Source organism: Oncorhynchus tshawytscha, linkage group LG04 (assembly GCF_018296145.1).
Source record: "Oncorhynchus tshawytscha isolate Ot180627B linkage group LG04, Otsh_v2.0, whole genome shotgun sequence".
Taxonomy (NCBI): Eukaryota; Metazoa; Chordata; class Actinopteri; order Salmoniformes; family Salmonidae; genus Oncorhynchus; species Oncorhynchus tshawytscha.
In genome coordinates, this window is record NC_056432.1 from 20,584,739 (window position 1) to 20,608,448 (window position 23,710).

The following is a 23,710-nucleotide window of genomic DNA, read 5'->3' on the forward strand; positions in this document are numbered from 1 at the left end:
TTTACTCAGTACTTTGTTGAAAAACCTTTGGCAGCGATTGCAGCCTTGAGTCTTCTTGGGTATGACGCTACAAGCTTGGCACACCTGTATTTGGGGTGTTTCTCCCATTCTTCTCTGCAGATCCTCTCAAGCTCTGTCAGGTTGGATGGGGAGTGTCGCTGCACGGCCACTCAAGGACATTCGGAGACTTGTCCCGAAGCCACTCCTGTATTGTCTTGGCTGTGTGCTTAGGGTCGTTGTCCTGTTAGAAGGTGAACCTTGGTCCCAGTCTGAGGTCCTGAGCGCTCTGGAGTAGGTTTTCATCAAGGATCTCTGTACTTCACTCTGTTAATTTTTCCCTCAATCCTGACTAGTCTCCCAGTCCCTGCCACTGAAAAACATTGCCACACCATGATGCATTCTCCACCATGCTTCACCGTGGGGATGGTGCTAGGTTTCCTCCAGATGTGACGCTTGGCATTCAGGCCAAATAGTTCAATCTTTGTTTCATATGGTCTGAGAGTCTTTAGGTGCTTTATAGCAAACTCCAAGCAGACTGTCGTACCTTTTTAAAATATATATATTTTTACCTTTATTTAACTAGGCAAGTTCATTAAGAACAAATTCTTATTTACAATTACGCCCTACCAAAAGGCCTCCTGCGGAGATGTATACAAAATATACAAATATAGGACAAAACACATATCACGACAAGAGACACAACATAAAGAGAGGCCTAAGACAACAACATAGCATGGCAGCAACACTTGACAACACAGCATAGTATCAACACAACATGGTAGCAACACAACATGGTAGCAACACAACATGGCAGCAGCACAAAACATGGTACAAACATTATTGGACACAGACAACAGCACAAAGGCAAGAAGGTAGAGACAACAATACATCGGGCGAAGCACCACAACTGTCAGTAAGAGTGTCCATGACAGTCTTTGCATGAAGATAACTGTCCAGTTTGAGTGTTTTTTGCAGCTCGTTTGGTTTGTGTCATTTTTCATCATATTTTCTCTCATCTTGCAGTGCCCTTGATTGCTGTCAATTCGGTCTGCATTGTGTTGTTGCTGCTGTTTGGCTGAAGCGAAGACTTGACTGAATCTGGATGTTGAACTAAGAGAAGACATTTTCAGGGCTCAGGGGATGTCTCCATGATTCCTGAAGGAGAAACCCTACATGTACAACAAAGAAGATTACACACACACACACGTGTTGTTGTATCACAAAGAATCAGCATTACATTTGATTTCCTTTTTATTTATTCCCACTTTACATGGTCAGACTGAGTAACAGTTCAGATGCAGGAACAGTCAGTGTTTACTCCTTTATGCCATTCAGTTTCTTTCAAAGACACTGAGTCAATGATGTTTACACAAAGCAGTCCAAAGCATGTTGCTGCTGGATGATTTCTACAATGTCAAAGGATAATTTACTTTGAGCATGCGATTAATTAAACTTTCTTTCTCCTAATATGAAACTGTGATTGTGTCACAGTGCTGATTATGGCATGCATGTTGCTGTTAACATATTGTAATCTTATGTTGCAAAAAGTGTATTTTTCTTCACACCTTCCTGGACAAAATGTTAAATGTACGTAATTTGAACAGACATAAACGCCGTAAATCGGGATATATATTTGGTGTCTCATGTAGACAACTTAATTATGTATGACTTTTTTTCTCAGTAACTTTCAATCAATTACTTGAAAAAAATAAAGATGTTTTAAATATCAACACATTTTGAGTTTGTTCATATCAATAACTGATATTACCCAACGGCATTACATGTTGACGTTGTAATGTTTTGTCCCATAACGCAATCCGTACTTCAACACAACTTTCGTTTTGATCATGGTTGAAAGTGTCAAAAGTGCAGTAAGGAGACCGAAGTGACTTGATTCCTTTGTTAAATACAAAATTGTGTGCATGTTGGCGATGTTTTTAATTGCCGTGTATGAATGGCATGGCAGTGTACTCTCGGACTAGCTGCAAACTTCAGCACAAGGGCAACTAGCACTCGTTCTCCCGAGGAGGCCTTCCTATAACAGTATAGTACATATTAGTGATCAAGTACAATAGAGTCGGTGGATGCTTCTCATGTAATACTTGAAAATGGAAAATATTATGACCAATGTTTTCATTGCTGGGCTCCCAGCGTGTGCCATATATTTTCTTTACACCAACATTTATTGCTCTTATAAACTACTGAAAGCTAATGTGGTGTTTGACAGTTGTCAGAGCATTCCAAGTTTTGCCTACCTTTTTCTCAGATATGTATTCAGAGCTCTTATCAAAAGACAGGGGCATTTGTACTTTTGCGATAGAGATGTCGAAGGTGAAGTTTCCTTCACCATCTTTAACTGCAGGTAAACTGATTGCGCTTGACAATGTAGCAGTCCAATTTGTTTTAGTGCTATGGTTTGATTTTATTATAATAATTTCAAACAACACTGCCTTACAAAGATGGTTGTTTATTTGTTCACATTTGGACCAATTATCTCCTATGTGCTGTACTTTTTTCTCTCTAAGGTTCAACAAGGATCTACTGAGGAGGTTCTGTAGTGCAGCTGGATATGGCTGGGACTACCCAGACATTGAGTTCAGGGATATCCCTCTGTGTTACCCAGACACCCTCTGTCTGCGGATGCTTGACATATTAATATCTGCTGAGAAGTTCAGATTGAGCCCTCTGGGTAAGTAACACCTCTTCTGCTGGCTGGGTATTGCATGTCTTTGAAGGCCATCCAAATGTCAACACTCAAGGTACTCAGTTTTCTTCCTACATTTCTGTAGAATATATTAATTCAATTCAGCCAGATGTGTAGTTCATACAAAATCCCCCCACTTCAATACATTGTTTCCTTAGGTCTAGTCCGGGTACGTCAGAGTTTGAGAACATGGCAGCCAATAGATGAGCTGAAGAAGGGACCCTTCAAGTTGCAGGCTCGTGTGTTAGAGTACAGGGTTGTTGAAGATGGGGTGGAGGTTGACATTTCTTTAACTGCCATTTCACACACTGACCAGCCAGTATGGGAGAGTGTTTTGACAATGCTCTCCCAGGACAGAGGCCGAACACCAAACACACAACCTAAAACTGAGTGGTATGATGGTGAGTAGACCAATACTTAAGTTAATTAATTCTACATTTTGCCACCAGTCAACAAACCTGAGGAAGTTGAATGAAATTGTTCTATTCAAGTTTGAGTAGCACAGAACCCACATCATAAACCAATATATTTTCTTACACTTTTGACAGGTCACATGGACACATCAGAGCCAGATGACGTGAAGGCGGTAGATATCAATGTTCCCTGGACTACAGGACTGAAGTTTGTGTGGGCTTTCTCTGACTACTCTCCACGTTGTCTCCTAACTCTTCCTGCTAAACTCTTGGGCTGCAGATGTACCCCAACTCCTAGTCTATGGATGCTGTCTAAATGTTTGGCTGAAATTGAAAAGCACAAAGGTAAAGTAGCTTTTCTAGTGATTGTACCTCAATAGTGAATTATTTATAAGCAAAATGATGGTGGCTCAAATAGTATTTTTTGTTGTTGCTGTCCATACTTTATTTACCCTCAATCTAGCACCTTGATTGATATTCTCCAAACATCCATTGATTCCACAGGAGTTGATGCCATTAGAGCCCCCATCTCTGTCACCGCCCAGTTCAAGGAACCATTGTTGGTACCAGGAAAAGTGACCATCAAATTTTGTGAGAGTGCGGGAGTGCAGTCCAAATGTGTTAGCTTCCAAATGGAGCAATACGAGAGGAAGATACCTCACATTACGGGACAGATCTGCAGGACTACTGTAGAGGATGTGAATTAAAGATGAAAACGGCGCCAATGGCCACCCCAGCACCGTTATTGTTTTTGTTGCAGAGATGAGGAGCATCACGTAGCATGGTAAAAAAAAAAAATGCAGTACTCTTCTATGATGTGTTAAATGATGTCAGAGTTGAAAAAACTGTTTGTTGTTTGCAGTAACTTCTTTGTTGTAATATCGCAAATGGTGTGGCTGCTTCACCAATAAGGATTCCAGCTTTAAGATGATCAGTTATGACATGACATTCTATAAATATCAGGTAGATGAAAGTCATAATAATAAGGGATGATTGTGTAATTATTAGTGGAATGACATCTCATCTTTGCCATTATGTGGCATCCTAGTCAGTGCGGCATAGGCTTCATGGCCCAGCAGGTGATTTACACAAATGTATCTTCAATCCAAAGTACCCCAATACTGCTACCCTCTAGAGTAGATATTTACATCAAACAAGAACTGCAGTCTTAAGGCATTTTCTGTGTCCTCTACAACTCTAATGTTACTATGTCCACAGAAGCACCATAAGCTACAGTTGATGCAGACAAGGTCCCTACAGGGAATGGAGACTTGAATATTTGATCTGTTTGATATTCTTGTTCCCTGCCTTCATGTTTATGAAGGTCTTTTCTCTTGTATTACTCATTGTAAAATGGAGGTGTAGGCAGGAAATATGTAGAGGAACATAAACAGTATTGTTCACTGAAATGCTTTGTAGAGATCCATGAATTAAACTATACCTTAAGTTTAATGTCAGTATTTACATATTTCTGCTAAACTTCAAAGAGTGGTGATTAGATTCTGCCTAGGAGTAAAGTGTTAAATAAATATTACTAAAATGAATTGTAGTTTCAGTTCATGTGGTGAAAAAATGATCTTTATTGTGAGTGGATTAGGTGAAGTAATATTATGATATTGTTTGCATGCCCATAGAGATGTATGTAATTCTGCAGTTGTAGAGTTGGAAATTCAATTTTATGTAACCTTAAATCATGTGATCAGAAGCCCGGATCTCTCCGGCCTTACTGTATACGGTGGTTGTGTAATCAAAAGAGCATCCCGTGATTGCCTCTCATTGCACAGAGAGTATATGTGTTTTTCCAGTGTTTGAGGGAAGGAGAGGGGATGAGGTTGTGAAGAAAAGCATCCGTTAGTAGATCTTCATACCACCGAATAACTGAACAGCACCTGACACTATTTAGTCTGACTGCCCACTGATGAAATCCTGCCAATACATCCCACGTGACGTGATTTACATTACTGTAACCCCCTAACATTTTGAAGAAGGAAGACTGCACAACAGAGGACTACACAACTTTTGTTTAAAAAAAAAAATGTTTTATTAAGTTTGCCTGCAGCTCTTGCACATGCTGGAAACATTGCTCTGTGATTGTTGTTGAATATGACCGAGGATCAGGAAATCAAACATAACTTTATGGGAGTGAACCTAAAGGCATGTTTCGTCTTACATCTTAGTATGCTGTGTAGCAAAGCTTTGAATGAATCATACTTATATTTTTTTGTTGCAATGATATCACGCCTAATTTTCTTGTTCCTCACTCAGTGACCACAAAGCAGCATTTACACCTCTCATCCATCATTGTGCAGAGACAGATGAATGGATTCTTGAACTATTCAAGGACATATGAACATGACTATCCAGTATTTTAAAGGTACAGTCTATTCAGACCCCTTGACTTTTTCCACATTTTGTAACTTTACAGCATTATTCTAAAATTGATTAAATTGTTTTTTTCCCCTCATCAGAGCAAAAACCATTTTAGAAATGTTTGCAAATGTATACAAAAATTAAACTGAAATATCACATTTACATGAGTATTCAGACCCTTTACTCAGTACTTTGTTGAAAAACCTTTGGCAGCGATTGCAGCCTTGAGTCTTCTTGGGTATGACGCTACAAGCTTGGCACACCTGTATTTGGGGTGTTTCTCCCATTCTTCTCTGCAGATCCTCTCAAGCTCTGTCAGGTTGGATGGGGAGTGTCGCTGCACGGCCACTCAAGGACATTCGGAGACTTGTCCCGAAGCCACTCCTGTATTGTCTTGGCTGTGTGCTTAGGGTCGTTGTCCTGTTAGAAGGTGAACCTTGGTCCCAGTCTGAGGTCCTGAGCGCTCTGGAGTAGGTTTTCATCAAGGATCTCTGTACTTCACTCTGTTAATTTTTCCCTCAATCCTGACTAGTCTCCCAGTCCCTGCCACTGAAAAACATTGCCACACCATGATGCATTCTCCACCATGCTTCACCGTGGGGATGGTGCTAGGTTTCCTCCAGATGTGACGCTTGGCATTCAGGCCAAATAGTTCAATCTTTGTTTCATATGGTCTGAGAGTCTTTAGGTGCTTTATAGCAAACTCCAAGCAGACTGTCGTACCTTTTAAAATATATATATTTTTACCTTTATTTAACTAGGCAAGTTCATTAAGAACAAATTCTTATTTACAATTACGCCCTACCAAAAGGCCTCCTGCGGAGATGTATACAAAATATACAAATATAGGACAAAACACATATCACGACAAGAGACACAACATAAAGAGAGGCCTAAGACAACAACATAGCATGGCAGCAACACTTGACAACACAGCATAGTATCAACACAACATGGTAGCAACACAACATGGTAGCAACACAACATGGCAGCAGCACAAAACATGGTACAAACATTATTGGACACAGACAACAGCACAAAGGCAAGAAGGTAGAGACAACAATACATCGGGCGAAGCACCACAACTGTCAGTAAGAGTGTCCATGACAGTCTTTGCATGAAGATAACTGTCCAGTTTGAGTGTTTTTTGCAGCTCGTTCCAGTCTCTAGCTCCAGCGAACTGAAAAGAGAAGCGACCAAGCGATGTGTGCGCTTTGGGGACCTTTAACAGAATGTGACTGGTGGAATGGGTGTTGTATGTGGAGGATGAGGGCTGCAGTAGATATCTCAGATGAGGGGAGTGAAGCCTAAGAGGTTTTTATAACTAAGCATCAACCATTGGGTCTTGCGACAGGTATACAGAGATGATCAGTTACACAGGAGTGCAGTGATGTGTCCTATAAGGAGCATTGGTGGCATTGGTGGCAAATGGTAAAGAACATTAACCGCTCGAGAGCACCCTTGCCTGCCGATCTATAAATTACGTCTCCGTAATCTAGTGTAGGTAGGATGGTCATCTGAGTCAGGGTTAGTTTGGCAGCTGGGGTGAAAGAGGAGCGACTACGATAGAGGAAACCAAGTCTAGATTTAAGCCTGCAGCTTTGATATTTGCTGAGAAGGACAGTCTAGCCATACTCCTAAGTACTTGTATGAGGTGACTACCTCAAGCTCTAAACTCTCAGAGGTAGTAATCACACCGGTAGGGAGAGGGGCATTTTTCTTACCAAACCACATGACCTTTGTTTTGGAGGTGTTCAGAACAAGGTTAAGGGCAGAGAAAGCTTGTTGGACACCAAGAAAGATTTGTTGTGGACCGTTTAACACAAAATCTGAGGAGGGACCAGCTGAGTATAAGACTGTATTATATGCTTATAAATGGATGAGAGCTTCTTACTGCCTGAGCTACAGTATGTTGTTGATGTAAATTGAGAAGAGCATGGGGCCTAGGATTGAGCCTTGGGGTACTCCCTTGATGGCAGGCAGTGTCTGAGACATGTTCTACATTTATACACTGCACTCTTTGAGAGAGGTAGTTAGCAAACCAGGCCAAAGACCCCTCAGAGACACAAATACTCCTTAGCCGGCCCACAAGAATGGAATGGTCTACCGTATCAAAAGCTTTGGCTAAGTCAATAAAAATAGCAGCACAACAATGCTTAAAATCAAGGGCAATGGTGACATCATTTAGGACCTTTTAGGTTGCAGTGACACGTCCATAACCTGAGCGGAAACCAGATTGCATACCCGAGAGAATACTATAGACATCAAGAAAGCTAGTCAGTTGATTATTGACAAGTTTTTCCAACACTTTTGATAAACAGGGCAAAATAGAAATTGGCCTATAACAGAGGATCAGCTTGTTCTCCCCCTTTATATAAAGGATGCACTGTTGCTGCCTTCCAAGCAATAGGAACCTCCCCAGAGAGGAGAGAAGGGTTAAAAAGGTCAGAGATAGGCTTGACGATGATAGGGGCAGCAACCTTAAAGAAGAAAGGGTCTAAAACCATCTGACCAAGATGTTTTTTTTGGTCAAGTTTAAGGATCTCCTTTAGCACCTCGGACTTAGTGACCGAATGCAGGGGGAAACTTTGTAGCCGGGCAAGGGGAAAAGGAGGAGCATCAGGCTAGTCACAATTGAAGGGGTGGGAAATTAGGAAATGTTGGATGGGCGATGAGGCATGGTTGAGTCAAATAGGAATCCTGACTTAATGAGGTGGTGATTAAAGAGCTCAGCCATGTGCTCCTTGTCCGTTACAAGCTGTTACGAACCCCTTTGGCCCTGCAGTCTAGGGGGGATGGAAACGAGACACGTAACATATCTCATATTGTGTATTGAAAACCCATTTCAATACCCTGAACTAACACACTGGAACCACAGTAGGTATCGTCGGATAAGGGCAACACATCAGACAATATATACGACTGCGCCGCACCAGTATCTCTAAGGATTTTAATTAGGGATAGGCAGGACGCAAATGTCTCAACTGGCCAATTGCCAGGGAAAATGCAGAGCACCAGATTCAAATAAAATACTATAAAATTCAAACTTTCATTAAATCACACATGTAAGATACTCAATTAAAGCTACACTCGTTGTGAATCCAGCCAACATGTCAGATTTTTTAAATGATTTTTGGCGAAAGAATAAGAAGCTATTATCTGATAGCCTACACCATCTTCACCAGCAGTAAACAAAGGAGTTAGCATATTTCAACCCTGCAGGCGCTACACAAAATGCTGAAATAAAATATAAAACATGCATTACCTTTGACGAGCTTCTTTTGTTGGCACTCCAATATGTCCCATAAACATCACAATTGGTCCTTTTGTTCGATTAATTCCGTCCATATATATCCAAAATGTCCATTTATAAAGCACGTTTGATCCAGAAAAAAACAGCTTACAAAAAACGCAACGTCACTACAAAATATTTCAAAAGTTGCCTATAAACTTTGCCAAAATATTTCAAACTACTTTTGTAATGCAACTTTAGGTATTTTTAAACGTTAATAATCGATCAAATTGCAGACGGGGCAATCTGTGTTCAATACAGGAAAGAAAACAAACCAGCTCCACGTTTCACATCTTGCGCAACTCACAAAAGTCAACCCAGTTCTGAGTTGGCCTACTTCTTCATTGCACAAAGGAATAACCTCAACCAAATTCCAAAGACTGGTGACATCCAGTGGAAGCGGTAGGAACTGAAAACAAGTTCCTATGAAATATCCCTTGGCGATAACAAGGCAGGGAACAGAGAGAGGCAAAAAACAAAAAAATTCTGAACAGTTAGTCAAATTAAATCAAATTAATTAATATAGCCCTTCGTGGGGACAGCAAGGAGTCATCATGCCAGGTAGTCCTGAGGCTAGGGCTCAGGTCCTCCAAGAGAGAGAAAGAAAGAGAGAATTAGAGAGAGCATACTTAAATTCACACAGGACACCGGATAGAACAGGAGAAGTACTCCAGATATAACAAACTGACCCTAGCCCCCGACACATAAACTACTGCAGCATAAATACTGGAGGCTGAGACAGGAGGGGTCAGGAGACACTGTGGCCCCATCCGATGACACCCCCGGACAGGGCCAAACAGGAAGGATATAACCCCACCCACTTTGCCAAAGCACAGTCCCCACACCACTAGAGGGATATCTTCAACCACCAACTTACCATCCTGAGACAAGGCCAAGTATAGCCCACAAAGATCTCCGCCACGGCACAACCAAAGGGGGGGCGCCAACCCAGACAGGACGATCACATCAGTGACTCAACCCACTCAAGTGACGCACCCCTCCTAGGGACGGTATGAAAGAGCCATAGTAAGCCAGTGACTCAGCCCGTAATATGGTTAGAGGAAGAGAATCCCAGTGGAAAGAGGGGAACCGGCCAGGCAGAGACAGCAAGGGCAGTTCGTTGCTCCAGAGCCTTTCCGTTCACCTTCACACTCCTGGGCCAGACTATACTCAATCATATGACCCACTGACGAGATGAGTCTTCAGTAAAGACTTAAAGGTTGAGACAGAGTTTGCGTCCCTCACATGGGTAGGCAGACCATTCCATAAAAATGGAGCTCTATAGGAGAAATCCCTGCCTCCAGCTGTTTGCTTAGAAATTCTAGGGACAATTAGGAGGCCTGCTTCTTGTGACCGTAGCGTACGTGTAGGTATGCACGGCAGGCCCCCTAGCTGAGATGCTTCGTCATTCGTTAGGGAAACAAACCCCTCGAAAACGAATGGTTCATAACTGCGGTCGGGGCCTGGGACTTTCAAACTACATTTACCCTGAGGCACCTGTTTCATTTCAGACCTCACAACCGTACGTATTAGACCAACAACTGTTGTCAGCTTGGCACGAAGAGGCATCCCTTGTTTGCGTTTTAGCAGGAAGCAATCATTCATCTTATGACAATAGAAACAGGGACGCTCATTTTTCTGGCGTGCTTGATGTACTGCTGGCTAACAAGGACTAAAAGTAGGCAATTCAGTGGCTCTACTCTCAGTATGAGCCAAAAACACGCTCTTGTGCATCAACACAAACTCAGACGCTTCTGACAGGGAGGATACTTTGTTTGTTTAGGTAAACTACAATGCGTTCGGGTAAGCAATTTTTAAACTCTGCCCTCGAGATTAACTCCCGGAGAGAGTTGAAATCAGTTACCTTGCTAGCAGCATGCCATTTATCAAACAGATTTCCCTTGTCTCTAGCAAATTCCACATAAATCTTACTAGAAGACTTTCTGTGAGACCTAAATCTCTGTCGGTATGCCTCAGGCACAAGCTCATAGGCTCGAAGAACAGTAGCTTTGACCACTTCATAATTCAAACTGTCTTCAAGAAGTAGCGCTGACAAAACCTCTTGGGCTTTACCAGTTAATTTACACTGAAGTAATAGGCATCATACCTCTTCAGGCCATTTCAAAGCTACGGCTATACGTTCAAAAACAAAAATAGGAGTCAACTTCTGACTCTCTGAACAAAGGTACTAAAGCAATCTGCCTACTAATGTCAAAAGTGTTGGAAGACACAGCTGGTGAGGACGGCTCACTAACAGGCACAGCAGGAACGTAGGCTAGCCTCGCTGTCTCCAGTTCCATCTGGCGCATTTTGATCTCCAACTGCCGCTGTTCTCTTTCTGCCTCAAGTTTACACATTTCCAACTGGAGATTCTCGCCTAATTTGGGCTCTCTTTTGCCTCCAGTTGGAACTGTATCGAATGGACATCCCTTATGGCATCACCGTTTGACTGTGGGGAGAGTGGATCAAAACGGGACAATGTGGCTGGAACTTTAGCCTTGCCCTCGTTTTCAGACACCGACGGGCTTACAGGAGCAACAACATCCCCTACATGGGTAGTAGGCTCAGGCAGCAGTAACACAAGCACTTGCTCTTCCAACAAAACATTTAATACCAGTTGTTTAACCTCTGCTTTAACTAAACTCTGTGGAATAGATACAGAATAATGGTCAGCAAATCAATTCTACGACATTTGTCAAAAACCTCCCATGTAGGGTTATCCAAAAAGGATTTAAAAGTAGCCATTTTGAACTAACACTAATACACAAGAGCCAACAAATAGCCAACCTAATGCTACATCAGCTATTTCCAGCGGTGACGCTCAACACTGATCTAGACCACCACAATTTGCACGAGTGGCATGGGTGTCAGTAAAGACATATCCCAGATGAGCCCCCACTTATGTTACAAACCCCTTTGGCCCTGCAGTCTAGGGGGGATGGAAACGAGACCTGTAACATCTCATGCAAATCATAATAGTGAAAAGGAACAGTGAGAGATAATAACAACTTAAATCTCTCGTCAAACACTTATGGTTTATTTGTTAAACACATGGGAAAGGGACTGAGTTGGACCCAAGGAAAGAAATAATAAATATCCAAAATACCCTAAGCTAGTCTTACTTGCTTCACTAACCGCTAGCTAACTAACCAATAAAATACAGTGGGTGGTCCGCCCAGTTCTAACTAGGGTACTTAGTTTTCCTACGGGTAAGGTATGCCCATGGGCGACTTGGCTTTGTACCCTCTTTTCCCACCAACAAACGTCATGAACCACAATTTAAAAAAATAATTTAACCTTTATTTAACCAGATAGGCTAGTTGAGAACAAGTTCTCATTTGCAACTGCGACCTGGCCAAGATAAATCATAGCAATTCGACACATACAACACATGGAACAAACACAACACACAGTCAATAATACAGTAGAATAAAAGGTCTATATGCAGTGAGTGCAAATGAGGTAAATTAAGGCAATAAATAGGCCATGGTGGTGAAGTAATTACAATATAGCAATTAAACACTGGAATGGTAGATGTGCAGAAGATGAATGTGCAAGTAGAGATACTGGGGTGCAAAGGAACAAGATAAATAAATACAATATGGGAATGAGGTAGGTAGATAGCCCATTGGTAAACAGCCCATCTATGTACATGTGCAGTGATCTGTGAACTGCTCTGACAGCTGGTGCTTAAAGCTAGTGAGGGAGATGTGAGTCTCCAGCTTCAGAGATTTTTGCAGTTCGTTCCAGTCATTGGCAGCACAGAACTGGAAGGAAAGATGACCAAAGGAGGAATTGGCTTTGGGGGTGACCAGTGAGATATACCTGCTGGAGTGCGTGCTACGAGTGGGTGCTGCTATGGTGACCAGTGAGCTGAGATAAGGAGGGGCTTTACTTTAGTTGTCCATGTATTCTAAGTCAGAGCCGTCCAGAGTAGGGATGCTGGACGGGCGAGCAGGTGCGGGCAGTGATCAATTGAATAGCATGCATTTAGTTCTACTTGCATTTAAGAGCAGTTTGAGGCCACGGAAGGAGAGTTGTATGGTATTGAAGCTCTTGTGGAGGTTAGTGAACAGTGTCCAAAGAGGGGCCAGAAGTATACAGAATGGTGTCGTCTGCGTAGAGGTGCATCAGAGAATCACCAGCAGCAAGAGCAACATCACTGATTTAAACAGAGAAGAGAGTCGGTCCAAGAATTGAACCCTGTGGCACCCCCATAGAGAAAGCCAGAGGTCCGGACAACAGGCCCTCCGATTTGACACACTGAACTCTGTCTGAGAAGTAGTTGGTGAACCAGGCGAGGCAGTCATTTGAGAAACCAAGGCTGTCGAGTCTGCCAATAGGAATGTGGTGATTGACAGAGTCGAAAGCAACAGTACATACTCACATAATTACAGACAAATGTGACATGTAGGAGCAAAACAAAGAGATTGCTCCATCAAAGAAAAAAAAGAGAGAGAGCTTGGGAAAACAACTGACTGGGTTTTAAAACCAAGGGAAAGGGGATGTGATTGGGTAAGGGAAAAGGAGCAGGTGTGTCTTCTGATTGGCGACTGATGAGTGACACCTGTGACTAGGGCAGAAGGAGAGAAAACAAATACACACACAGGATACCTGTATCTGTAACACAAGCACATCATCAACATGAAGGGGCATGGGCAGCTGTGAGGAGGACGGTTTATTCTCCAGGTCTTTTCCAGAACTTCTTGGGGTTACACCCAAGAGATAGAACTGCTCCTCAAAGTAACTAACTTTGGCCTTCCGGATAGCCTGAGTGTACTTGTTTCTCATTTGCCTGAATGAGAGCCAGTCAGCCTGAGTATACTTGTGCCTTTCGCCAAATTGAATTATTGAGGTGGAGTCACTTTGCCAGATCACAGTCAAACCAGGGGCTGAACCTGTTTTTAAATCTAATTTTCTTTATTGGGGTGTGTTTGTTAACAATACCACTGAAAATATCAAAAAAGAAGGTCCAAGCATCTTCGACAGAGGTGATCAAGCAGATTGCATATCAATTTACAGAGGCCAGGTCGGCAGGTAGCCTAGTGGTTAGAGCGTTGGGCGTGTGACCGAAAGGTTGCTTGATCGAATCCCGGAGCTGACAAGGTAAAAAATCTCATTTTGCCCCTGAGCAAGGCAGTTAACCCGCTGTTCCCCAGTAGGCTGTCATTGTAAATAAGAATTTGTTCTTAACTGATTTGCCTAGTTAAATAAATAAAATGAAAGAAGGCTTGCTCATTAACGTTTTTTTAGCAAGCTTCTATGACAAATCAGGACAGGTTGTTTCACTGAACAGCCATTACGAATACAGGCTGCAAAACAGTGATCACTAAGGTCATTGCAGAAAACACCAGAGTAGCTTTTTCTGGGTGTTTGGATTCATACCTTGTGGGATTTAGGGAGTCCCATTGCTTTAGGACTTGGACAGGTGTTTTAGTCATGTCCCAGTTTAGGTCACCTAGCAGTAAAAATCAGACTTAGTGTAAGGGGCCAGGAGAAAGCTTAGTGCGTTTAGTGTACAGACCAGTGATGATTGTGGATGATAACACCATCAAGTCAAATTGTTTGGGGACAGACTTGGTGGAGACACAGACCACTGAAGGTGTCCCTTGGTAAAGTTTGCCACTGCACCACCTTTGGAAGATCTGTCTTGCCAAAAAAAGTTAACCAGAAAGGTTAACATCACCTTTCAAAACACTATTTCTTAACCATGTCTCAGTAAATGACCAACACTTCTGGATTGGCGCTTTACTGAGGAGTGGCTACCGTCTGGCCACTCTACCATAAAGGCCTGATTTGTGGAGTGCTGCAGAGAAGGTTGTACTTCTGGAAGGTTCTTCCATCTCCACAGAGGAACTTCCCAACAACCTCATGGTTTGTTTTTTGCTCTGACATGCACTGTCAACTGTGGGACCTTATATAGACAGGTGTGTGCCTTTCCAAATCATGTCCAATCAATTGAATTTACCACAGTTGGACTCCAATCAAGCTGTAGAAACATTTCAAGGATGATCAATGGAAACAGGATGCACCTGAGCTCAATTTTTAGTCTTATAGCAAAGGGTCTGAATACTTACTTAAACAAGGTATTTCAGTTTTTTAAATACATTTACAAAATTTATACAAACCTGTTTTCACTTTGTCCTTATGGGGTATCGTGTGTAGATAAGGAAAATAATTAATTTAATACATTTTAGAATAAGGCTGTAATGTAACAAAATGTGGAAAAGTCAAGGGGTCTGAATACTTTTAGAATGCACTGAAAGACATTTCCCAAATGATTATTGTGTTATCTAAGCAAATTAGCTTTGATTTAGTTAAACACAATCAGATTTTTTGCAACTGTTTCTATCATGAAATAACTCGCTCTTCTGTGGATAGCAGGATAGTAGTACCTATTGTTCAACTACTGTGCTGTGTGTGCAACATCAAAAACAGTCACCAACCAAGCTCTTTTTCACAGCATACCCCCAACAATATAATGCAATAATTGTGTCATTTAAAAATCATATTTTCATTATTTATGTATTTTCCCTCGATCACTGCAAATTTGTACTCATCAAAGTTTATAGGTTGTTATCAATAAAATGTCGCAAGAAGGTGCACAATGTTCCAGTTGCCTGCTGGGGGGCAAGGAGACCCCTTGGGATTGTTAAATAAATGTTAACTATTTGGTTGTAAAATCATCAGTGGTGGAAAAAGTACCCAATTGTAATACTTGAGTAAAAGTATAGATACCTTTATAGAAATTGACTCAAGTAAAAGGGAGTCGCTCATTAAAGTACAACTTGAGTAAAAGTCTACAAGTATTTGGTTTTAAATATATTTAAGTATCAAAAGTAAATGTAATTGCCAAAATATACTTAAGTTTCAAAAGAAATATAAATATTTTCAAATTCCTTATTTAAGTAAACTGGACAGCACCATTTTCTTATTTTTTAAATGTATGGATAGCCAGGGATGCACTCCAAAAGCATTTACAAAAGAAGCAAGTGTGTTTGGTGAGTGTATCAGATCAGAGACAGTAGGGATGTTCTCCTGAGAAGTGGGAATTGGACAATTTTTCTTTCATGGTAAGCATTCCAAATGTAACAAATATTTTTGGGTGTCGAGAAATGTATGGAGTAAAATGTACATTATTTTCATTAAGAATGTAGTGAAGTAAAAGTTGTCAAAAATATAAATTGTAAAGTTCAGATACCCCAAAAAACAACTTAAGTAGTACTTTAAAGTATTTTTACTTAAGTACTTTAAAGAACAGAGTATCATCACCTTTTGAAGAACATAGTCAGACCTACAAACTTCCGATTATTCCATGCAAAACAATTGCATCTAGCTCTATCAGTTTTCTACAGCAAGTAACTACATGCTTTACATGATCAGTAAACATCAATTGATCATGCCATTTCAGATATGTTAGGGTAGCCTCACGATATCTCTCAATATTTGTCCCCATTAATTGGATATTTAAGTGATATAAGTCAACTATACCTGACAAGTATGAGTGGTGGTGGTGCTGATGTACTAGCTGATGATGTTTACTTTGCAAGATACTGGTAGAAACTTTGAACAGTTAGCTAAACATAGTGGTAAGTAGACCTAATGTACTTTTTTCTCCATCCAGTATAGGCTTACCTAGCGATGTTAGCTACATTATCCTCTTTTAAACATTGTTTTTAATAGTGTTTAATCACAATTACTGCTGACAGACATGATAGGCTATATTGATTGATGAACCACGCCAAATTGGCTAGCTAGCTAATAACAGATCACGTCAGTATGGCTACTTAACAAACTAACTTTTAGGGGATAAACTTCACTGAACAAAAATATGAACAGAACATGTAAAGTCTTCAGGTGAAAGCTATGATCCCTTATTGATGTCACTTGTTAAATCTACTTCAATCAGTGTAGATGAAGGGGAGGAGACAGGTTAAAGAATGATTTTTAAGCATTGAGACAATTGCGACATGACTTGTGTATGTGTGCCATTCAGAGGGTGAATGGGCAAGACCATAGGTGCCTGAACAATCTGCAACAACTGCATCCCCACTTTCAGAATAGGGGTGCAAGCGTATGTATATAAACTCAACATGTAAAGTGTTGGTCCCATGTTTCATGAGCTGAAATAAAAGATCCCAGAAACTTTCCATACACACAATAAGCTTATTTCTCTCCGATTTTGTGCACAATTTTTTAACATCCCTGTTAGTGAGCATTTCTTCTTACAGTAGCTATTAGAGTGAAATAATACCATGCTATTGTTTGAGGAGAGTGCACAATGTATGAATAAACAAATTAGGCACCTTTGGGCAGTCTTGATGCAACATTTTGAACAGATGCAATGGTTCATTGGATCACTCCAAAACTTTGCATATATAATGCTAGTGGCCAAAGTCTATATTGCGCCTGGCCTGGAATAATTCATTATGCCCTTTCTCTTGCATTTCAAAGATGATGGTACAAAAAAAATACCAAAAAACAATTGTTTTTTTCTTTGTATTATCTTTTACCAGATCTAATGTGTTATATTCTCCTACATTCCTTTCACATTTCCACAAACGTCAAAGTGTTTCCTTTTAAAAAGGTATCAAGAATATGCATATCCTTGCTTGTGTAACAGTATAACTTTAGACCGTCCCCTCGCCCATACCCGGGCGCGAACCAGGGACCCTCTGCACACATCAACAACTGACACCGACGAAGCATCGTTACCCATCGCTCCACAAAAGCTGCGGCCCTTGCAGAGCAAGGTGAACTACTACTTCAAGGTCTCAGAGCAAGTCACGTCACCGATTGAAACGCTATTTAGCGCGCACCGCTAACTAAGCTAGCCGTTTCACATCCGTTACACTTGAGCTACAGGCAGTTAGATTTGGGTATGTCATTTTAGGCGAAAATTGGGGGAAAAAAGGGGGAGATCCTCAAGTTAACAAGGATCGTACCCTTTAAAAAAAAAAATTTAACCTAAAAATACATAACCCAAATCTAACTGCCTGTAGCTCAGGACCTGAAGCAAGGATATGCATATTCTTGATACCATTTGAAAGGAAACACTGTGGAAATGTGAAATTATTGTAGGAGAATATAACACATTAGATCTGGTAAAAGATAATACAAACAAAAAAACATGCATTTTCAAATCTTTGTTTTTTTCATCATCTTTGAGTTGCACAAGAAATGCCATAATATACTTTTGCAGTTTAGGCGCAATTTAGATTTTGGCCACTAGATGGCAGTGGTGTATGTGCAACGTTTCAGACTGATCCAGTGAAGCATTGCAATAAATCAAATCAAATCAAATCAAATTTTATTTGTCACATACACATGGTTAGCAGATGTTAATGCGAGTGTAGCGAAATGCTTGTGCTTCTAGTTCCGACAATGCAGTAATAACGAGCAAGTAATCTAACTAACAATTCCAAAAAAAACTACTGTCATACACAGTGTAAGGGGATAAAGAATATGTACATAAGGATATATGAATGAGTGATGGTACAGAGCAGCATAGGCAAGATACAGTAGATGATATCGAGTACAGTATATACATATGAGATAAGTATGTAAACCAAGTGGCATAGTTAAAGTGGCTAGTGATACATGTATTACATAAGGATGCAGTCGATGATATAGAGTACAGTATCAACGTATGCATATGAGATGAACAATGTAGGGTAAGTAACATTATATAAGGTAGCATTGTTTAAAGTGGCTAGTGATATATTTACATCATTTCCCATCAATTCCCATGATTAAAGTGGCTGGAGTAGAGTCAGTGTCATTGACAGTGTGTTGGCAGTAGCCACTCAGTGTTAGTGGTGGCTGTTTAACAGTCTGATACTGCACAAATGTACATTTTCAAGTACATAACTATAGAGAACATGCTAAATGATATGGGAATACAAAAATGTAAGTTTACACACTCCCAGGGAGGTCATAAATGATGGAAAATGAGCTTCCCTACAGAAAAGACACTAACCTTCACACATCTAGACGGTGTGTGTGGGGCCAGAAACAGCAAGGGTTCAAACTTTAGAACCCAGTTTTTACATTTGAACATAAAAATAGATTTTATCAAACAAAAATGTGCAAACTTTTATCTCTGCGACCCTCAAGATGACAAATCAGGGCAAGATTACTGAATGTAAGTACATATTTTACCTTCAGAGGTTGTTTTTGTTGTTTTTGTTGTTTTTGTTGTTTTTGTTGTTGTTGTGCACTCTCCTCAAACAATAGCATGGTATTTTGTCACTGTAATAGCAACTGTAAATTGGGCAGTGCAGTTAGATTAGCAAGAATTTAAGCTTTCTGCACATATAAGACATGTCTATGTCCTGGAAAGTTGGATGTTACTTGCAATGTCATTTTTGTCACATTAGCGCATGTTAGCAACAACCGTCCTGGTATATGGACAACGATCCCGTAGAGGTTAAACAGCATGATCATTACACAAGTGAAACCTTGCGCTGGGGACAATAAAAGGCCACTCTAAAATGTGAAGTTTTGTCACACAACACAATGCCACAGATGTCACTCCTACTAAAAAATGCTCACTATGTGTGCGTGTCTGTGTGTGCTTGCGTGCGTGTGTGGGGGCGAATCCATGCATGTGGCAAGGTTGTGTCTTATGGAGCTGATCATTTTAGTGACTGTCCCCCTGTTACTCACTTAAAGGGAGAATCTCCACGCTGTGCTCTCCTGAAAGGTTTCAGAGCCTATGGGAATTCCAGTTATTTTGAAAGAACTCACTTCATTTATTTATCTTAAAAGGCCAATACTAAATGGAAACATGTTCCCTCTTTGTACCACTGAGTTTGTCATAATGAGTACTATTTCACAGACTCCTGAATGGACTATTTTGTTTTGTACAGTATTATGTACTAAACTAATTTAAAGGTTTTAACCAGTACAGACAATTGTTTTAAATCTTTAAATTACTAATCAGAAATTGAGAGATTGAGTTTTATTGTCTTTCTCATAATTACTAAGCATGGTCTCTGAGGACAACTATCACAATGTAAAAGCTGGTAAGCCTGTAGCTCTTTTAGCTCAAGTGAAATAGTGATGTCTAAGTGATGTTATGACAAAGTGTGGTTATGATAATTTCCTTTGTTATTTCAGTGCAGCACACCTCAGAGAAGTGCATGAAGAAAAATGAAAAGTAAGACCAGCGCCATCCACCTCTCCTCTCCAGTGGCGGGGGGCCAGAGGAAGCTTGATGGAAGCAGCTTGACAGTTTACAATGAGGGCTAGAAGGTGAAGGTGGTGTATGAGGTCAACCCTGGTGATGTCTGCACCATGGAGAATGGTGCCCACTCCCAGAGACAAGGTCTGTGCAAGGTCACCAGCAGAGATGGTGGAGGAAACGTGCCCTCTCCATCGGGTGTAGTCACCAACGGCAGGAGACAGAAAGACCTACAGGACCAGAAAGCTGGAAATAACAGTAACTCCATGTTGATGTGTCATGCCTCCATTAGCCAGCCCTGCTCTGGGCCTGAGGACAACTCAACAGAGGCACACAAGACTTTAACAGTGACTTCAACTACGATCTTTGTGGATGCACACACCATCGATGAGTCGTCGGAGACGCACAGCCTTTTGGGTGTAATGGAGGTACAGTGCCTTGCGAAAGTATTCGGCCCCCTTGAACTTTGCGACCTTTTGCCACATTTCAGGCTTCAAACATAAAGATATAAAACTGTATTTTTTTGTGAAGAATCAACAACAAGTGGGACACAATCATGAAGTGGAACGACATTTATTGGATATTTCAAACTTTTTTAACAAATCAAAAACTGAAAAATTGGGCGTGCAAAATTATTCAGCCCCTTTACTTTCAGTGCAGCAAACTCTCTCCAGAAGTTCAGTGAGGATCTCTGAATGATCCAATGTTGACCTAAATGACTAATGATGATAAATACAATCCACCTGTGTGTAATCAAGTCTCCGTATATATGCACCTGCACTGTGATAGTCTCAGAGGTCCGTTAAAAGCGCAGAGAGCATCATGAAGAACAAGGAACACACCAGGCAGGTCCGAGATACTGTTGTGAAGAAGTTTAAAGCCGGATTTGGATACAAAAAGATTTCCCAAGCTTTAAACATCCCAAGGAGCACTGTGCAAGCGATAATATTGAAATGGAAGGAGTATCAGACCACTGCAAATCTACCAAGACCTGGCCGTCCCTCTAAACTTTCAGCTCATAAAAGGAGAAGACTGATCAGAGATGCAGCCAAGAGGCCCATGATCACTCTGGATGAACTGCAGAGATCTACAGCTGAGGTGGGAGACTCTGTCCATAGGACAACAATCAGTCGTATATTGCACAAATCTGGCCTTTATGGAAGAGTGGCAAGAAGAAAGCCATTTCTTAAAGATATCCATAAAAAGTGTAGTTTAAAGTTTGCCACAAGCCACCTGGGAGACACACCAAATATGTGGAAGAAGGTGCTCTGGTCAGATGAAACCAAAATTGAACTTTTTGGCAACAATGCAAAATGTTATGTTTGGCGTAAAAGCAACACAGCTCATCACCCTGACCACACCATCCCCACTGTCAAACATGGTGGTGGCAGCATCATGGTTTGGGCCTGCTTTTCTTCAGCAGGGACAGGGAAGATGGTTAAAATTGATGGGAAGATGGATGGAGCCAAATACAGGACCATTCTGGAAGAAAACCTGATGGAGTCTGCAAAAGACCTGAGACTGGGACGGAGATTTGTCTTCCAACAAGACAATGATCCAAAACATAAAGCAAAATCTACAATGGAATGGTTCAAAAATAAACATATCCAGGTGTTAGAATGACCAAGTCAAAGTCCAGACCTGAATCCAATCGAGAATCTGTGGAAAGAACTGAAAACTGCTGTTCACAAATGCTCTCCATCCAACCTCACTGAGCTCGAGCTGTTTTGCAAGGAGGAATGGGAAAAAATGTCAGTCTCTCGATGTGCAAAACTGATAGAGACAGACCCCAAGCGACTTAGAGCTGTAATCGCAGCAAAAGGTGGCGCTACAAAGTATTAACTTAAGGGGGCTGAATAATTTTGCACGCCCGAATTTTTCAGTTTTTGATTCTTTTTTAAAGTTTGAAATATCCAATAAATGTCGTTCCACTTCATGATTGTGCCCCACATGTTGTTGATTCTTCACAAAAAAATACAGTTTTATATCTTTATGTTTGAAGCCTGAAATGTGGCAAAAGGTCGCAAAGTTCAAGGGGGCCGAATACTTTCGCAAGGCACTGTACACATTAAGGAGTTTGTCCTCATTGATGATGATGATGACAGTGGCATGTCCCTAAGAGAGAAGACTGTCACTGACATGTCCATCATGGATGTTAATGCTGCAGACCTGGTCTTTGGCAGACTACCGTCCATCACTACTGACACGTCCTCTGAGTGTAAAGAGGAGAGTCTGGCCCCGGAACCTCCACCCCCTGCACTGACACTAAAAAGCAGTCCTGCTGCTTCTTTTCCATTCAATGATCATTCTATCTGTTCCTTTTTATGACCATTTCATCAATTCACACTGTAACAGAGGCAGAGCACAAACTGTAGTTATTTTTAGTTTTTGTAATTTTGTGTTACCATCGGGGGGGACTTTTTGACCTTCCTGAATCAATCACTATTGCCTTCAAAAGCTGCCCACTATTCTGCACAAAATAAGTGTATTGGTTTTAAATGATGGTTATTTGTCATGTTGTCATGTCTCACTTACAGTATGTGTCACTGCAAAGTCTTTGTATCGATTTTGCAATCTTTATAGTATTGGGTAATATAGTAGTAAAGGTGCATAGTAAATAATCAGCATTTCTCACAGTAACTTTGAATACTTTGAATGCTTCTTGAATCGAACACTGTTATCTGAATGATGTGTTCTCTGCACAGAAAGGCCTTGAGTGATCAGGTGTTGATTTCTATTCATGTTCCATTTGTGTTCTGCTTTCTCTTCTTCACTTCAGATAAACTTTTCTTACTTGAATTGTATGTACAAATCTTTGTCCTTTGTTTATCGTACAATTAATAAACTTCACATTTTTAGAATTTCTAAATAATATTTTCAAATGTTAAGTAATCAGAAATCTGAAAATTAATCAGAAATATAGCTGCGAGCAGCAATAAACGGGGTTCACAGGATGACAAAGGACGCAAGATCAGTTGGATAACAAAGCAAGCACTATCATGTAGGATCTATCTACCTTTTATGTCCAATTAGTGATAGCATTACCATGTTTATCTCTCAATACCACAAGGATGTGAAGTTTAGTATTGTGCTCTAGGTTGGTTATCTTTGAATGCAACAAGTAATCATTGTTAAAATCATTACTTAATGTATATATTTATATATACATTGACTGGGCAAACAGCAGGAATTCTGGTTTCTCTTTTTCGCAAATAAAATATCCACTCAGACATCTCTAGGCATTTCTCTAACTACATTAAGAGATGTACTATGGGCCTAAATTTGGAGTTGCTATATGGACTTATGGTTCATGATATGTTTTTTAAATGTTTTCTGAAATTTCCAAAATGGAGGAAAATCTATCCAGACCTTATGGGTCCTTGATGCAAATTTGTTCAGTATGGGTAAAGACAACTACGTTCAACGTTTCAAGTCTCTAGGTCAATACCAGTTGGCGGATATGAGGTTTTAAGTGAGACTTTATAACAGCGCTGCCTATAGGCCAACCAGTGCCATTATTTTTTACCAAGTTAATCATGGCCAGTGGTTTCTGTTTGCCAAGTTAGAAAAACGTTACCAATCTATCTTTGAGTTATTTGACTATGAGCAGAATACAGAGATTAACAATAGCTTTCACAGCTTCATTGTGAACCAATAAGAAGAGACCTATGCCTGCTCTAGACATTCTATGTCTATCTAGTTACAATGTTGTGTTACCGTATGTTGCATTCCTCATATGTGCTGCT

At 40.7% G+C, this 23,710-nt stretch overlaps 1 protein-coding gene across 4 annotated transcripts; it reads left to right on the forward strand.

Moving 5' to 3' along the window:
- The first annotated feature begins 1,807 nt into the window (after positions 1-1,807).
- Positions 1,808-4,661, forward strand: si:ch211-12e13.1. 4 transcript variants are annotated; one of them, XM_042320436.1, is made up of 5 exons: positions 1,808-1,871; positions 2,526-2,689; positions 2,863-3,105; positions 3,253-3,462; positions 3,622-4,661. In XM_042320436.1, the coding sequence occupies exons 2-5, from the start codon at positions 2,641-2,643 to the stop codon at positions 3,822-3,824; spliced, it is 705 nt and encodes a 234-aa protein (XP_042176370.1). In that variant the 5' UTR covers positions 1,808-1,871; positions 2,526-2,640; the 3' UTR covers positions 3,825-4,661. The 4 variants fall into 4 exon arrangements, with proteins under 4 accessions (XP_042176370.1, XP_024272803.1, XP_024272802.1 ...); XM_024417035.2 differs by lacking the exon at positions 1,808-1,871 and adding an exon at positions 1,922-2,362; XM_042320437.1 differs by lacking the exon at positions 1,808-1,871 and adding an exon at positions 1,924-2,043.
- The last annotated feature ends 19,049 nt before the right edge of the window (positions 4,662-23,710 follow it).

Bases quoted from the DNA above. Each gene is read 5' to 3' on its own strand.
- si:ch211-12e13.1 (XM_024417034.2), top strand. From the start codon at position 2,212: ATGTGGTGTTTGACAGTTGTCAGAGCATTCCAAGTTTTGCCTACCTTT. The intron at 2,690-2,862 runs GTAAGTAACACC...TTGTTTCCTTAG, and splicing joins GTTCAGATTGAGCCCTCTGG to GTCTAGTCCGGGTACGTCAG. The intron at 3,463-3,621 runs GTAAAGTAGCTT...TTGATTCCACAG, and splicing joins TGAAATTGAAAAGCACAAAG to GAGTTGATGCCATTAGAGCC.